At 45.2% G+C, this 17,320-nt stretch overlaps 1 protein-coding gene across 12 annotated transcripts in view; it reads left to right on the top strand.

The window, feature by feature from the left end:
* GIT1 (GIT ArfGAP 1) overlaps positions 1 to 16,100 on the top strand; it is a 294,885-nt gene extending 278,785 nt beyond the window's left edge. For all 12 annotated transcript variants that reach the window (XM_085649217.1, XM_085649216.1, XM_085649213.1 and 9 more), the window contains one exon: positions 14,049 to 16,100. In XM_085649217.1, the coding sequence (XP_085505343.1) occupies positions 14,049 to 14,261 (213 nt within the window). In that variant the 3' untranslated portion in view covers positions 14,262 to 16,100. The remainder of the gene's footprint in view (positions 1 to 14,048) is intronic.
* The last annotated feature ends 1,220 nt before the right edge of the window (positions 16,101 to 17,320 follow it).

The raw sequence follows: 17,320 nt of genomic DNA, 5'->3' as shown, positions 1-17,320 counted from the left end.
CCTAAAATAAATTAAATAGAATAATAATAGAAATGAGAAAAATGTGAGCAAGGTAAACAGATCAACAACGTTCAATTAATCTTTTTTGTCTTTTAGCAATTCTTTCTGATTTTCTCTGAGTCCATTGTTGAATATTAGAGCGTGTAGCTTCAACATTTGATGTGATTTTTCTAAAGAAAGACTTGTTTCTTGTTATTGTTCTATCATCATTTTCTGCAGTCATTCCAAGATTCTAGCCCAGCAGTTGGGTAGCATTATTGCCAAGCTGGTCTCCCCTAATCAACACAGCTTCATCTCTGGGAGGGACACTACTGATCATGTCTGGTGGGATCATGTCTCTTTGGTACAGCTGATGTTGCTTGCGAGCCCATGACAGTGGCCCTGTTGGATGCTGAAAAAGCATTCAACAGGGTCACTTGGCATTATCTATGGAAACGTACGGGTTGCCTTTGACTAGGGAGGAGGTATATTAAGGCGATGCAGACAATTTATCACAATCCTGTGGTCCGGCTTCAAATGATGAATGGACAATCCTGGTTCAATCCAGATTTTTAGGGGTACAAGGCAGAGGTGTCCTTGCTCTCTCCTGCTTTTTGCATTGTACATCATCCCCTTTATTCGCGGGTTAGAGGCCAATATCGCTATGCCATCCATCATACGATTTGGCAGGGAGACAAAAATCTTACCCTATGCGGATATCATCACGGTATGCAGCAATGCTGATAGAGAAAGAGGAAGCTGCTAAGTTTGGTGAATTTTAGGGTTATACCTTGAACTCCAAAAAGATACAGATTGTAGTGAATAGGTGAGTAACTCTGCAAGACTTGCGGGTAGTGGAACAAGCAATTTACCTTGGTATTACTATTAGTGCTAACTTGGATCAGCTAGTTTTGAGTAATCTAGCACCAATAATGGTGAAGGTAAAACAGGACCTGCTGAGGTGGGATAATTTACATCTATCTATTGGTGGTAGATTTAATATTTTAAATGTTTTAGTTTTTTTACCAACGGTGCTGTATCTTTTTCGCGCTATCTTGCTAGCATTTGAAAATGTATTGTTCAAAGCTTTAGATCTCTTGCTCGCCAGATTTATCTGGGCGTATGGTAAAACAAGGAGGGCTATTCGGTTTCTCACTCTGCCCAGAGAGAGGGGAGGGTGGGCACTTCCAAACTTGAAACTCTACCATAATGCTGCTGCCTTTCATTATATGAGATCTCTCTTTGGAAGGGATGCAGAGGGGCAGGTGCTAGTACAGCACGTATCTACGAATTGCTTATTGGCCCAGAAGCCATTGGGTGTTTCCGAAAGCTTGTGAAACCCAGTTATTATAAAAGAAGTCTAATTATAGATGCTAAAGGCTGCCTTTAAAATCGGGGCCACATTTGGACAGAAGGCTGGGCTTGGCAGACTAAACCGTTATACTCCGCTGCAGAGGAATCCGCTTCTACCAGGGTTATTTCAAGATGCTTGCTCGTTGAGGTGGGAGCTGGTCTTCTTCGAAGAACTCCGGTGTACCTGCAGATTCGTGACTTTCGCTCCTGGACCAATTACTAGGGGATGCAGAGTGCACGATTAGCATGATTTATTCGGAGTTATGTACAAGTACCCGAGATGACCTTGAGAAAACATAATAATAGGTGGCAACAGAAACTTGAAGTAAACGATCTTAGCTTTTTTAAATCCCTGGAGCTCAGTCGCACGGTGCTTTGTTTATTGGGTCTACAGGCCCAGCACTACAAAACAATCTTTGATTCATGTTTTACCCCGGTGCAGATTGCAAAGTGGGGTGGTACAGAGGGGATAAGTTGCCCACGTTGTGGTGTATTAGAGGCAGACTTTATACACATGTTTTGTACCTGTCCAAGGTTAGAAGCTCTCAAGGCTTCAGTCTCTGAATTTTTAGTAAAGTGTTGAAAATTAATTTGGTTCTGACCCCTCAAATAATGTTACTGAGTTGCAGGGGATTCTTTATCTGGAGAATTCTTACTATTTATTGCAATGGCTGTATGTCGTCTTTGCATTGCCATGGCCTGGCTCAACCCCCTACCTTTCAACAATGGCATGGGTGCTTTCTTCCTACTTTCAGTTTAGAATGTGCACTTTATAAGTACAAAGGAAAGATGGCCTGGGCGGAAGGGGAAAGAAAGCTGTGGAGCTCTGGCTGTTTAGGGTCAAGGCCTGGCAGGAGGTCGAGGGTTTGACCCCTTCGCTGCTAGGCCTCTCCCCATTGTGCTAAGCCTTTTGTTGGCTATTTGGGGTAGTTCGTGCATAGGCCCCTGTAACGTTTTGACCTCAAGGTATCCACGCCAAAGTTGTGTCCTTTTCTTCCATTATCATGGGGATTCTAAAGGTACCCAGGTTTTTTTGATTACCCTGGAGGGGACCCAGAAATTAGCCACAATACAGCTAAATGTTGTTTTTTGGGGAAAAATGGGAAAAAGTGCTGCAAATGAAAGCGTCTGTTTTTCCCCAGCAAATGGCACCAACAAAGGGTTTCTGGTGCTGAAAATACCATCTTCCCAGCTTTCAGACTTTTGTCAGAAAACCAACATTTTTGACATAGTTTTGGCATTTTACAGGGACATAGCCTATTTTTGCTATTTTCTGTGCTTTCAACCTTCTTCCAGTTAATGGTAGAAATGGGTATGAAAGCAAGTTCGAGGCATGTGGGCTGCTGAATTCATATCTGTGCATAGATCGCCGCCTAGTGTTGGGTCCGGATGTTTGCACGTTGTTGTCCTGGAAGAGTCTTCGAAGTATCCTGGGATAGGTGACTCCTCCCCTGGACTACAGTGCGCATGGGCATCCTCTCCATCCTCAGATTGTTTTTTTCCGCCATTGGGTTCGGATGTGCTTATCTTGACTCAAGTTAGGAAAAACTTTTTACAGGCCAAAAGGCCTTTAGTTTTGCGTTGGTACTGTTCCCGATCGGTATCGATAGTTATTTGTTAGTTTACTAACTTCAAAATCAACTCTTTCGCATCATACCCGACCATCGACCCGACATCGACGATGGAATCGAGGACACCATTCAAGCGGTGTCCTGTATGCAATGCGAAATATCCCCATGTCGACGTCCACCCGGTGTGCAACAAATGCCTTTCACCGGATCACGACGAGTCCACATGTATGGCCTGTGCCCGATTCAGATCCAAGAAGACTCTCCGGAATCGACGAGCAGCGAGACTTGAAGCGCAGCAAGCGGCACCGGCCCCGACCAACATCTTCAACGCCGAGGAGGAAGATGTCGAAGACGTGGAGAACCTACCCTCCAGCCCCGCTTCCGAACACGACTCCGGATCGGAAGACATCGAAGAACGACTCTTTCACAGAGACGAAGCCGACACCGAGGTAGGAGACTACGATGAGGCCTTAGGGGCCGAAGAGAGTAGCTCCGGTGACGAGCAAGGCCTACCCGTACAGACTGAGGATATCCCAGTGCGTCAGTCTATGGCTCCGTCGAGGGATCGCCTTCGGGCCTTACCCAAGACCTATCACGCAGTTCTTCGGCCCCGCCCTCTGGCCCGGCCTCGGACATTCAGCGGCAGCCATTACTACCCAAAACGACTGGTTTCCCTTCATCGAAACCAAAAGCCGTATTGGTTCATCAGAAACCAAAACGGAAAGTGACACTGGTCGGATCGAAGCCCACCACACCTTCGACGCCAGCCAAACCCGTCGGCACCGACCGCGCCAAACGGGACTTCGGTGCCGAGCTTGCAGCAGCCGACGTCGGCGCCGAAACACGGAAAAAGACCATCGGTACCGCCAAACCGCCTCGGCTCCCGGCACCGAAACAATCGGCTCCGACCACAAAGGTCAAAATGGCTGCTGCGTCTCACACCGCTTCGAAAGCAGCACCAAAGGCACAATCATCGACGCCGTCGACGGCTACTACCTCTCCTCGACTCGATGACCCAGTGGTGCCGAAGAAGTCCACGCCCGCCTCTACAGAACCGGTCGGCACCAAAGAACCGTCGGCGCTCCAGGTGCGGCAAGTTGCAGCATCCTTGCAACGCATCAAAGACAAAGCAGCCCTCCAGGACACGTCGGGCTCCGAGCTGAAAAAAGCTCAAAAAGCTTCTCCAGCACCGGCCAACATCACTTTTGGCCTGCCACCATCCACGGCCCCAAAACTGTTCGAAATCAGAACACGTGTCACCCACACCAGGATCACACCTGCCGAACGCTCTCCTGCGGAGACTTCACCATCACACATCATCGATGCCGACACCAGCAGAATGATGCTCCACAAGAGGAGAATAACTTCCGAGCCAGCTTTGGACTCCTACCGGATCCCGCTAAAGAAAAAGCTGCCAGTGGATTCGGAACCAGTTCTTTACGAACCTCTCCATACCTCTTACCAAGATCCACAGTCCTTCTCTCCGACACACTCCGAAACCGACGTTTTGGAGGACTACATGGGTGACCACGTCCCCTACCCCGGAGAGATGGACCCTGAAGGCAATCTGGCATACACCTCAATACGTGTCCATTTGACCGCAATATCAGCCTATCTCCAGACCAGGCAGCACCTCTCTTTATTCAGAGTGCCAGCCATCAAAGCATTCTTGGAAGGACTCAAACGAGTAATTCCTCCAAGCCACCCACCAGCTCCAATGTGGAACCTCAACTTGGTCCTCACACGCCTGATGGGTCCACCCTTCGAACCTCTACACTCATGCGAGATTCAATTCCTCACCTGGAAAGTAGCTTTCCTAGTAGCAATCACTTCTTTGAGGAGAGTTAGTGAACTCCAGGCACTAACCGTTCAAGAGCCATTTATACAGGTTCACGCCAACAGGGTCGTACTACGTACCAACCCCAAATTCATGCCCAAGGTGATATCGCAGTTCCACATGAATCAAACTATTGAACTGCCTGTTTTCTTTCAAAACCCACAAACTGTCGCAGAAAGAGCACTCCATACACTAGATGTAAAGAGAGCCCTCATGTACTATATCGACAGGACTAAGGTCTTTAGGAAGACTAAACAACTTTTCGTTGCCTGTGCCCCACACCACAAAGGTAACGCTATCTCCAAAGCAGGTATAGCCAGATGGATCGTTAAATGTATTCAAATTTGCTATAAAAAGGCTAAACGCACATTAACGATTCCCCCACGGGCCCACTCAACGCGTAAGTTAGGGGCCTCCATGGCTTTCCTGGGAAACATTCCTTTACATGATATATGTAGAGCAGCCACCTGGTCCACTACACACACATTTACCAAACACTATTGTGTAGATGTGCAATCAAAACAGCAGGCAGCTGTAGGACAGGCTGTTCTCAAAACTCTTTTTCAGACCGCTGCAGCTGGCACTGGTAGCCGCCGCTAATAGGAGGTACTGCTATGTATTCTATGCACAGATATGAATTCAGCAGCCCACATGCCTCGAACTGAATATGCTACTTACTAGTATGCATCTGTTCTTGGCATGTAGGGCTGCTGACATTCATATCGCCCTCCCTCCTCCCCGGCGCCTGTAGCAGCTGCAGCTCTCAGAATTACTGTAAGCATGGTCATCACTTTCTGTATCTACTCCATCACTGCCACAATGGCGAAAAACAATCTGAGGATGGAGAGGATGCCCATGCGCACTGTAGTCCAGGGGAGGAGTCACCTATCCCAGGATACTTCGAAGACTCTTCCAGGACAACAACGTGCAAACATCAGGACCCAACACTAGGCGGCGATCTATGCACAGATATGAATGTCAGCAGCCCTACATGCCAAGAACAGATGCATACTGGTAAGTAGCATATTCATAATGGATCCTGGAAAGCTATACATTTCAGAAAAGTAGACAAGATTCTGGATTCAGTAAGGGGTCTCTTCTGTAGATCCTTCAGGGTTTCTTTATAGAAACTAACAGTTGACAATAGGAAAAATTGAAAATGAGTTAAAAAAAATAGCGATTTGTGGCAACGTTTTCACCTGTATCTTCAAAGTATGACAGATTTTTTTAAAGCAATATACCGTTACATCCACTGGACCTTTCTGGTTGTGGGTGTATATATAGGACCTGTAGGTTCACCAAGAAACCGACGAACCCAGAGCCAATAACTGAGCAGTGTCTTGCAATAATTATTTATTGTGTACCGGGTATATAGCAATTCGTTAAAATATATACAATGAAAAATCGGGATGAAAGACACATATGTATTTCTGAAATTGGAAAAAAATATAGAGTTTAAAAACAGTAGCTATTTGCACATCTCTAATTGTCTGTACCCATACTAGCATGTGGATTATAGCACATTTTACAAAGTAACTTCTTTTTTACACATTGTCTTTCTGCGAAAGTCAATAGATAATAACAGTTGCCCTACAAACCTATATATTTTTGAAAATTGGACAACCAGGGGAATCCAGGATTGGGTGACTTGTCTGGCTCTCACCAGGTTCTTTTACCCAGAATCCCTTGCAAACCTCAAACTTTGTCCATAAAAACACATTTGCCTCACATTACTGTGATGGAACGTTCTTTAATCTGAGTGGATCCACAAAATTCCACCCACCCTGCATTCCCCAAAGTCTTCCGATAAGTGGTACCTCACTTGTGTGGGTAGGCCTATTGCCCGGGACAGGAAACGGCCCAAAACGCAACGTGGACAGACCACATTTTTACAGTGAAAACTGACCCTTTTTTGCAAAGTGGCTAGCTGTGGATTTTGAACCCTAGTTCTGCCGGCACCTAGGGAAACCAAGCAAACCTATACATTTTTGAAAACTAGACACCCAGGGAAATCTAGGAGGGGGTGACTTGTCAGGCTATCACCAGGTTTTGTTATCAAGAATCCCTTGCAAACTTTGTTTAAAAAAAAAAAAAACATTTTCCTCACATTGCTGTGATGGAAAGTTCTGGAATCTGTGTGAATCCATAAAATTCCAACCACCCTGCATTCCCCAAAGTCTCCCGATAAAAATGGTACCTCACTCGTGTGGGTGGGCCAAGTGCCCACGGCAGAGAAGGGCCCAAAACGTATTGTGGAGACAACACAATTACCTATCACAAAACAACCTGGTTTTGTAAGGGGGGGTCACCTGAGATTTTGACCCGGGCTCGGCGGCCATTTTGGGAACCAAACCCACACATTTCTGAAAAGTAGACACCCGGGGGAGTCCAGTGAGGTATGGCTTGCGTGGACCCCCCAATGTTTTTCTACCCAGAATTTTGCTGAAAAAAAACAAAACACATTTTCCACATATGTTTGTGTGGACTCACCGTGCCGGCACAAATGTCCTAGCCCACAGCGTTCTCCTCAGTCTCCCGAGTAGAATGATACCTCACTTGTGTGGGTGGGATAGGGGCCTGTGACTGGGATGAGCCAAAAACATAGGGATTAAGGGTATAGCACAGAGAATTCTAAGCGCTACGTTTTTAGCATATTCTCGTAGGCTGGGACATTGCTTGCTTTTAAATCTCCCACTCGCTGGGGTTTCCCTGGAGGAGCTGACCAGCTGCTGATCACGAACAAGTGTTTTTTTAAAAACGAACATTTTATTCTTGGGACTGCGAGGACCAGCGCGCCTTGCACATTCATCAGTTAGCGCACTTGGGTCCTCTTCCCGACTCCTCCCTCTCAAGCTATTTAACGCCTCGCGGCCCCCGCTTCGCGGGAGCCGCTGGTAGGCTGGGACATTGCTTGCTTTTAAATCTCCCACTCGCTGGGGTTGCCCTGGAGGAGCTGACCGGCTGCTGTTCACGAACAAGTTTTTTTTTAAAAAAGGAACATTTTATTCTTGGGACTGCGAGGACCAGCGCGCCTTGCACATTCATCAGTTAGCGCACCTGGGTCCTCTTCCCGACTCCTCCTTTCGACTATTTAAGCCACGCCCAGTCTCGCGTGAGCAGGACGTGTGCGGGGCGAAGCCCGGGCCAAGGGCGGGCCCGTCTGAGCCCGTCCGAGATCGTCAGAGAACGGAACGGGACCCCCTCCTAACAATTGCTGATCAAGGGCAGCCATTGGATTATAGTGGTTGAGGTACTGCCCTATCCTGCAATTTCCTGTGTACCCTGTGTACTGAGGCTATTAGTCTATTGTAAAATAATGGATAAACGTACCAAAAGGGATGGCCCCATCACGCAATCGTCTGGGGGTGTTCTAATGGGAACATTAGATAATTTCTTGGTGCGAGTACAAACAGTGCTCGCTAAGGATATAGAACTAACTGAAAAAAGACTCTCATTGGACACCCTCTGTGATAAAAGGTCCTCTCTGGGTAACATGGCTAACATAAGATCACCTCCGTGTCGTCAGATTGTTATGTCGGATCCGCTATGCTTAGCATCGTCTCCGGTGGAGGAGCGTAACAACGATGAAATAATGATTGGTTCCTCACCATTGATAGAAACTCCGGGTGAAATTGCTGTTATCTCGAGTACTGGCAATGTGGTCCCAAATTCAAAGCCTTCGTCAAGCATAAAGACCAGTTCTGCTAGTAACACAAATCCGGGTCTTGCCCAACAACAACTAGCTCCAACTTTAAAAAAAAACGGAGGGGAACTCAACAGACCGCTGCCGGGAAAAAAGCTAAGCTCGACTTTGCTTCTGCTTTAAGGAAAGACGCAGTCCCATGTCCTAAGCCTATAATTGATGAAGAGAGGCCAAACCTATTGCTATCTCTGGGGAATAAGACTATGGAAGATACAGACATATCGTTTTGGAAAAAATTGGAAAGTATTATAAAAAATTTGTGTGAACCAATTTACGAAAGGTTGGGCTTTATAGAAAGTAGGCTTGTATGTATGGAACTTTCACTTGCCTCGGCTCAGCCACGGGGTCGTAGACAGGGCTCCGGCCCGCAAAAGGAGTGTCCTAGTGTGACAGACCAATACTCTGAGACTAAATCTTCTAATAGCAAATCAGCAAGTGGTACTGTGAATGATAACCTCTCCATTCCCCAGGAGACACAAGTTATACCAGTTGTTGGTATAACTTGTTAAGTGTTGAACATCCCCCATCACGTGATGTACCACATAGCTCTGGGGTTGGTAGAGAGAGAATTGACAAGCAATCTACATCTGCACAGCACCTACCACAGGCTTCGCCAGGTTTAATTGATATACATCTTCCTTCCGAAGCAGCCCCTTATGTGGTGGTCCTAACTGGGGTTCCACCCCTGATGAATGGAGCAAGGGAATCATATAGGGCCCTAAAGAACAAATGTATATACTGGCTTAACGCTAAGCGATCATTGCCGGCCCATGTGTGCGCTGAAATTTTGTTCGCCAGAAGAGTTAATTGGGTGGGCAGGAGACCTAAGTTGATAAAGGGGGATTGCGTCATTATTAACTTTAGGGATAGACGCTGTGTGAAACACATTTGTTCTTGGCCCCAAGATGATCCCTCATCCCTAATATGTACTATGCCACTGTCCTATTTTTACGCTCCCATATCTCTGCCCTCAGGTGGGCCTATACGAAGGGGATTCTTGACAAATGGAGGCACTTTCGAGGACATAAGGTCCATTAATAGATTTGATGTGCTATCTGGGTTAGCGGATTGTGATTGACAGAATGGGAGATGTGGTTATCCTAACCACGAAAAGGTTTACGCAATTCAAGGGATAGAGGAGGGTTTAGAGCAAGGAGTGTTGCTCCCAATAGATTGTAATAGCGGTGATAATGGGTCTTTTGCCCCAATAAATACCATTAGGGTGGGGGAACGGGGCTCACAAGCTGTGCTTCAAAAAGAATTGTTAAGTAGTGAGGTTAATCTGTTTTCCCCGCATGGTGTTGCTATTTCCCCTATACCAAATACTGGGAGTGCCGAAGGGGCAATCAACGCTGTTGGCTATATATCGTTTTTATCTTGGAATGTGGCGGGTTTGGGATCTAAACTATCATCACCCCTCTGGTCAGATTTTGTTAGTAAGCATGATATTTGTCTTTTTCAGGAGACATGGTCAACAGAGCCAGTATTCATGTTGGGCTACCTGAATTTTTTTGTCCTTGCAGAGAAAAGGTCCAAAGACCGGCCAGTAGGCGGTCTGGTCATTTGGATCAAACAGAGTTTGGAATGTATTATCCAATCTATCCCAACCTCGAATAATGATATTCTGGGAATTAGGTTGATTTTCCCACTAACTTTTAAAATTGATATATATAATGTGTATGCCAGGGGCTTACCAGATGGGAAAAAATCGGAGGTGGTATCAGCACTAGACACTCTTGTTGAAACCAGACCTATTGATGTACTCCCACTGATTGCGGGAGATTTTAATACGACCTTTGAGCCGCTAGGGCCTCATGACTCGCTTCTAACAGAGGAAGAACTTAGATGGGATGTCCCACAGTTAGAGGTAAAGTCAGTAAGAAAATGGACTGAGGCGGCCTTACATTTGAAAGGGCTTTGCTTGGGCAATCAATTGAGGGCAGCTAATGGCAGAACTGCATCAGATAGGATGTGTAGCAAAACATATGACAATGGTATCAGGGCAAGCAACATAGACTACCTTTTGGTGCACCTGAGGATGTGGTGTACTTTAGTGGACATGGTGGTCAAGCCTCGGATTGAAAGTGATCACGATCCATTAGTCGCTACTTTTAATTTGGGTTTGGGAGATAGAACGAGTCGAGCGTATGAAATGATAGGACCAGCAGCAGCTATATCCAATGACGAACGCCACCTTAAGTGGCATAAAGTAGCAGAGCATCCTGATCTTTTAGACAGTATTGTTTCGGATGTCGAAAAGGCGTTGACATCAATAATGGCAGGGGGCATAAATAGTCTACCTCTAGCAGTAACCGAGAAAATCCACGACAATTTATTTTTTAAACTTAAATTTTATTTTTGTAGACACTTTTTAGGAAATCAGGTTTCTAGAAGAAAACAGGAGGAATGGTATGATGCCTCCTGCAAACAAGCCCGTGGAGACCTGGGTGTCGCTCTTAAATCAAAAGATCTAAGTAAGATTAAAGCAGCACGTAATACCTATAGAAGGGTTCAATGGAAAGCAAGAAAGGAATGGGAAGAGAGTGAGTGGCAGGACCTTAAGGCATCATGTATCGATAAAAATCAGAAAAAGTACTGGGACATTTTCAAATGGAAGAGGGGCGAAATTACTGATAACCCGCACAACCACGTTCCCCAGAACTCTTGGGCTGAATTTTTCAAGCCACAGTATGCAAAAGGCGTTGAGGAAGTCACCACATCTTGTCAGGACAATGTATTTTATTACAATTCTGCGTTTAGTCTTGAGGAGGTAGATAGGGCATTGGACACGGTAACACAAGGACGAGCACCTGGCATGGATTGCATCCCTGCTGATGTTTTTCTGCATGATAGGCAAAGATGGCGTTTATACATTACTCATTTAGCCAATGCTATAGCTCAGGGAATGGCCATTCCCCAATCCTGGAAAGGTGCTGAAATCGTCCCTATATATAAAAAAGGGGATAAATCGCTGGCTAGTAACTACAGGCCCATTAGCTTGATTGATGCTATGCAAAAAATTATGGGCCGGCTGGTATTGGGCAAGATCCAGACCTGGATGGAGGCTAGTAATGTTCTGAGCCCTCTCCAGGCTGGGTTCCGTCCTAAAACCAGCACCATAGACCAGGTTTTCAGGTTTATAGTCCTCTATTGGAGGACAGTAGTCCTGGAAAAAGGGGTTTTGTACGGTGTTTGTTGACATACGGGCGGCATTTGATCTAGTTCCGCGTGGCAAGCTGTGGCAAGTACTGGAGGGGTTGGGGATGGCACCGGAGTTGCTGTCATTGGTGGTCCGTTTACATGAGGACAACTTTGCCAGGGTCTGGTGGGGACGGTAGGGCGAGGTTACGGAATCCTTCCCCGTTGAGCGAGGAGTACGGCAGGGTTGTGTTTTGGCACCTACCCTGTTCTCGCTCTTCGTGAACGGGGTGGCTGAGTTCCTCTCCCAGGTCCCCTCGGATGCCCCGGCTATGGCTGGTTCTCGTGTCCCAGTCCTCATGTTCGCGGACGACACTTAGCTGATTTCTAAAACCCCGAGTGGCCTGCAGCTCACCCTCTGGCGCTTTGAGGAGTTCTGCTTGCTACGTGGCCTGGAAATAAATGTTGCGAAGACCAAGTTCATGGTCCTTAATGGCCCCAAACCATGCAGGTCTTACAAACCCTTTAAAGGAGTAATCCTTATGAACGGCTCTCCTTTGGAGCAGGTTGATGCGTTCACTTATCTGGGAGTCACGTTACAGAAGAACATGGGTTTGAAAAGCCAAATAGATCTGTCTATATTGAAGTTCCAACAACAGACAGGATTCCTTTTAAAAAGATTTAAAACCTCGCAGACACAACCAGTTAGCCCACTTCTCGAAATTTATTCGATAAAGATTCGTAGCTCATCCCTATATGGGTCTGAGTTATGGGGGTTTGGTAATAACACAAAACGGTTGAATGTCATGGAGAGCGAGTTTATCCGGAAAGTTGTTGGAGTGCCACAAAGTACTCCCTTGCTACCTCTTTTTTGGGACCTTGGTCTGAAAACCTTACAAGATTCGGCTAATCTGCGCCCTCTGCTGTACTGGCGTAGGGTGTGGACAACTGTGGAGCTCAAGCATTACGCTTTGGGCTTAAAGGAAATTATGGAAAAAGATACTTTTCACAAAATAGACTGGCTGAGGTCTATAAAAATGTTACTGTATAAATTGGGCTGGAGAATCCTCTGGGATGATCCTCTAAATGCGGTCTTCCCTTCAAAAGAAACTGTGAAGGCTAAATATTGGGAAATGATCGGGCTGGAATTATCTGTAAAGGGGAGTACATCTGGTTTGACAGCTAGAGTCCTAGAATTTAAGGCCTGCCCTAGACAGGAATTGTATTGGGGCCTGATTGAAGTACCAAGTGATCGCAAGCTTTTCTTCCAGTTTAGGATAGGTACCCTCCCGATTCGTACATTCACATCTAAGTGGGCCAAAGGGTCTCATGATAAATGCCCAAAGTGTGGGGACGTGATTGAATCTCTGAGTCATTTTGTGCTTTTTTGTCCCCTTAATGTATTACCGCGTAAAAAATGGGTACTACCTGTGTGCCGGCTAATAGGAATCCGAAGGCACGAGGTGGCCCTAAGAATCCTGTGCTCAGATCCGAGCCCGAATATTGCTATAGCAATGGCAAAATATATTAAGTGGGCTTGAATAATACGGTCTAGACAGATCAGTACTAAAGTGACCTATTAATAGATGCCTTTATTTACTTGTTTATTTATTAAGCTGTATTCATAAAATCCTTAGTTCAGGATATCTTGTTGTCTAGATTGTGTATATCAGAGATGGGTCAAATATTATTGTACAAATATGGATCTATAGGCATCAGCATTTTTTGTAAACTTATATTGATAATTATGTCTAGTTTTAATTTGTATTGATGTATATGGTTGATGTTTTGATACTTTTATGACTTAAATGTCGAATAAAGTTTTTCGAATCGAATCGCATATTCTGCATTGGACACCCACACAAGTGAGGTATCATTTTACTCTGGAGACAGAGGGCCAAAATAGCTAATAACAGTTGCTCTACAATTCTAGGTTACCCTAAGTCTCCCGATAAAAATGGTAACTCAACTAGTGCCCGCGACAGAAAACGGCTCAAAACACAATGTGGACACACCACATTTTTACAGTGAAAACTGACACCTTTTTTTCAAAGTGCCTAGCTGTGGAGTTTGAATCCTAGCTCTGCCGGCACCTAGGGAAACCTAGCAAACCTATACATTTTTTGAAAATTGGACACCCACGGGAATCCAGGAAATAAAATTCAAAAGACATTGCTTGTGTCTGCTTGTGAAACAAACACAACACAAACGATATTATTGGGTTGGAGAGATCAAGTTTAGCATTATGGATAAAGAAGATTATATTATGCTGAAACTGGTGTGAGTATAGAGTTTAGGGAGACCTTTCAGATATATTTCAAGAGAGAAGAATGTTTGGTAACTTTCTGAAGTAGATTCTGCTGTGCTTTGTATTCTACTCAAAAAGTTTATTTCTGTTAAATTATATTTTCTCTTCCTTCCCTGACCACCCACCCCATCACTCTAAACCAATCTTCTTTTGCTCCAGAAACCTGCTCTCGAGACGGTGCGTAGTTCCCTGCGACTCCTGAACGCCAGCGCTTATCGCCTGCAGAGTGAGTGCCGGAAAACTGTACCACCAGAGCCTGGAGCGCCTGTGGACTACCAGCTCCTGACGCAGCAGGTCATCCAATGTGCTTACGACATTGCCAAGGCAGCCAAGCAGTTGGTCACCATCACGACCCGAGAGAAAAAGCAGTGACTTGCTCTGCACTCCCGACACACTCCCCGCCCTCCGCCCCCCTCCACACTGGCCACCATCTTTCCAGCCAAATCGTTTATCCAGTTATGCTGAACTATGGGCCAGGAGGAACTCAAAATGCCCTTCCTGTGTAATAAAATGAATGCCAAGGATTCACGTTAATGGCAGTGGGTGCCTCGAACTCCTGTACTCGGACTGCAAGAGGAGCCACATTGCTAACAAACTGTCTACTTTGATGCCAAACTGTTTTATACAGGTCATATTTCGGAGTATGGGGGGAAGGACGCGTTTTGCTTGATCATCCACAAGTATAGCCACCTTGCCAAACAAGTCATGTATCCGAGGATCCTCTGGAACAAATCCATAAGGATCAAGCCGGTGGTCGGCCATGGACTTAAGTGTCCTTAAAAATCCACCACGTCATGTGATAATCAGCCGGAGTGCTCTAGCAAGAACAATTACAGTACCGGTGCCAACCTACTAGTGTCAACACATGTAGCCTTGTGGTTCCTGGCTTTGGCCCATCCCTCCTATTTGATTAAAGAGGGTATGATGCATTGTTCCTCCTCCCCCTGCTCCATCATCCTGCCATCTGGAGCGTATTTGAACACTTGGTGTCAGAACGCACGTGTGCAGTCTGATCCAGTATGTCTATCTTCCTCGGTCTCATGTAAAGTTTCCTCGGTTTTCTCCACTGGGGGGCTGTGGTGCTGCCATAACGCATGCTGGGGGCCCATGATGGGGCTTGCGGGAAATGCAAGTTGATTATTATTCAATGCCTTATGAAAGGATGAAATCCGCTCTTCATCTCCAAGGATAAGTGACTCATCTCCCACTATGTCCATGCCCACATGTCCAGGAATCAAGGGGTCCTATCCCAGGGGTTTCTCTGACAGCACACTGTCCATCTCGTGGTCCTATTCCTGTGTCTTTCTCTCCTCACCCTTCACACTTTCACAACGTCCTCTGGTTATTCTGCAGCAGAATATTGATGCATACGTTCCCCAACTCTTAATGCCCCATGAGCTACAAAGGAACAGCTAAAACATTGTTGCAATGCCCAGGTGATTCAGTCATCTTAGCTGTGCACTGTATTTGTATTGCGTACATGGCTGTGCACTAGTGTTGACGAACTCTGTGTATGCCTGTAAGATGGGATTCCCAGCCACAACCCTGGTTTATGCCCTGTAGTCTCATTCATTCAGGGGAGTCTAGATACATCTCCCAAAGTCCTTGTCAAAAGTTTCAGGGTTTTGTTGTACCTTTTTCATCTAGGGTTCTTTAGGCTTTTGGTTGAAGGGAACCTGACCTTGCTACTTCTGTGGGATAGAGGGTTGGTTAGGGGAAAGGACTCATGAATATTCACGACATTAAGGACATATTTCCATTCCATTTTCTCATCCCAGGTCCTGTTAATACTTCACAAATCCAGTTGGTCTTCTTACATTTCCCCCACACTTTTTATTTTTTATTTTCTTAATGTGAACTTCTGTATCTGGACTTGGGCAGCCTTACACTGGAATTCAAATATATAAAATATATATATGTATGTACATTTTTGTGAGCTTTAATGTATTGGATCTCTGAACACTGCAACTGCCTTGGTTTGTGCAGGAGAGTTGGACTTGCTTGAAGCTTCGGCACGATTGTAAGACATGTTTTTTTATGTTTGCACTGGAGCTCTTGGGGTTGTGTGGTGGCACTGACAGTGATGAGATCCAGAAAGCAATGCCAGTCACTCGTATGCCACATGATACTAACATTTGGCACTAGGATGGAGTGAATAGCACAAAAAAGTCAAATGATAAGAGACATTAAACCATTATAACTAAATGCAAATCTAAGTGTACTTCTAATGTTTTGCTAATGTGTAGTAATTTCAAGGGAAAATACAGGAACTCAAGCATACTGTCGACCTGATTCAAACTAAGTATGTTTAATATGAGCGCTCCATACTAAAATAGTAGTTTAGGTCAACCAGCCTAAGAATGGTCGTTTAATTTTTGCCCCAGATTGTTCTTCCTGTGTGCGACTGTACAGTGGAATTGAGCAGCTTGAAAGGGTTCACATTTGCATACTTGCTATGGTCTATACATTTTCCCATTTCTAGCTCAGTGAGTTAACGTAGAATTTCTATAGATCCAGACATGTCCTAAAGATGGCCTAGTGATTTAGGATTAGCTGACTTCAGCAGTAATCTGAAGATCACAAGTTTGAATCCTGACATGACAGACTCAGCCTTCCATCTTTCCGAGGTCAGTGAAGTGTGTACCATTGGATTGTGCAGTTGTATCCTCGTTTTATTTAGAGGGCATAGCAACAACAGAAATGAGACATGAAATTCTGACAAAAAACAAGTTATGAGAAGTCCACTTTAAAGTTCTAAATTCTTGACACAAAGCCACAAGAAAGAATATAAACAGGGGCTCAATGAAAAGAAGTAAAATAGAGGGACAAGAACTACTTTCTGCCTACCATGCAAATCCAAAATGGCAGACGCATTAGAAGTGGAGACCTGTACTGTCCTGATGGTCTGCTTTTGCTGGAAGCAGAAAGAACATTTTTAATTATCCTGTAACTATTGAATTGTAGCTTCACATCTTGCCTACTTGGATGCAAGCACATGATTCAGTTGAGTATCTCATTTCATACATTCATTTACAGTGCACCTATACACACTTACTATCCGATTTTGCTGCACTCCATGTACCTCACTCACCCGTTGGGGGCGTGGGGGATGATATTTGGTTGAGTCTTCCTCCTAACACATTGAGTTTCATGGAGAAGTAACCAGTATTCGTAGCATGTGTTGGCCATAGATACATATGCTTAGCATTAACCTGCCATCTAGTGTTTGGTTCGGTCAATTACAAGTTATTTTTCTTCAAAGAAGTCTTCGAGTCACGAGGTATAGTGACTCCTCCTCTGGTGTGTATTGGTCGTTTATTTATATTTATTTATTTTGAGTTTTATAGTGTGAGAACTTGACCCGTTAGGGTATCCTAGCTCTTTACAGTAAACAACAGTAGTATACAATGACTTGGAGGGAGGGGGGGGGG

Source organism: Triturus cristatus, chromosome 3_2, assembly GCF_964204655.1.
Source record: "Triturus cristatus chromosome 3_2, aTriCri1.1, whole genome shotgun sequence".
In the NCBI taxonomy this organism is placed as follows: Eukaryota; Metazoa; Chordata; class Amphibia; order Caudata; family Salamandridae; genus Triturus; species Triturus cristatus.
Note: the sequence above shows the minus strand (reverse complement) of the source record. Positions and strands in the feature narration are given on the sequence as shown.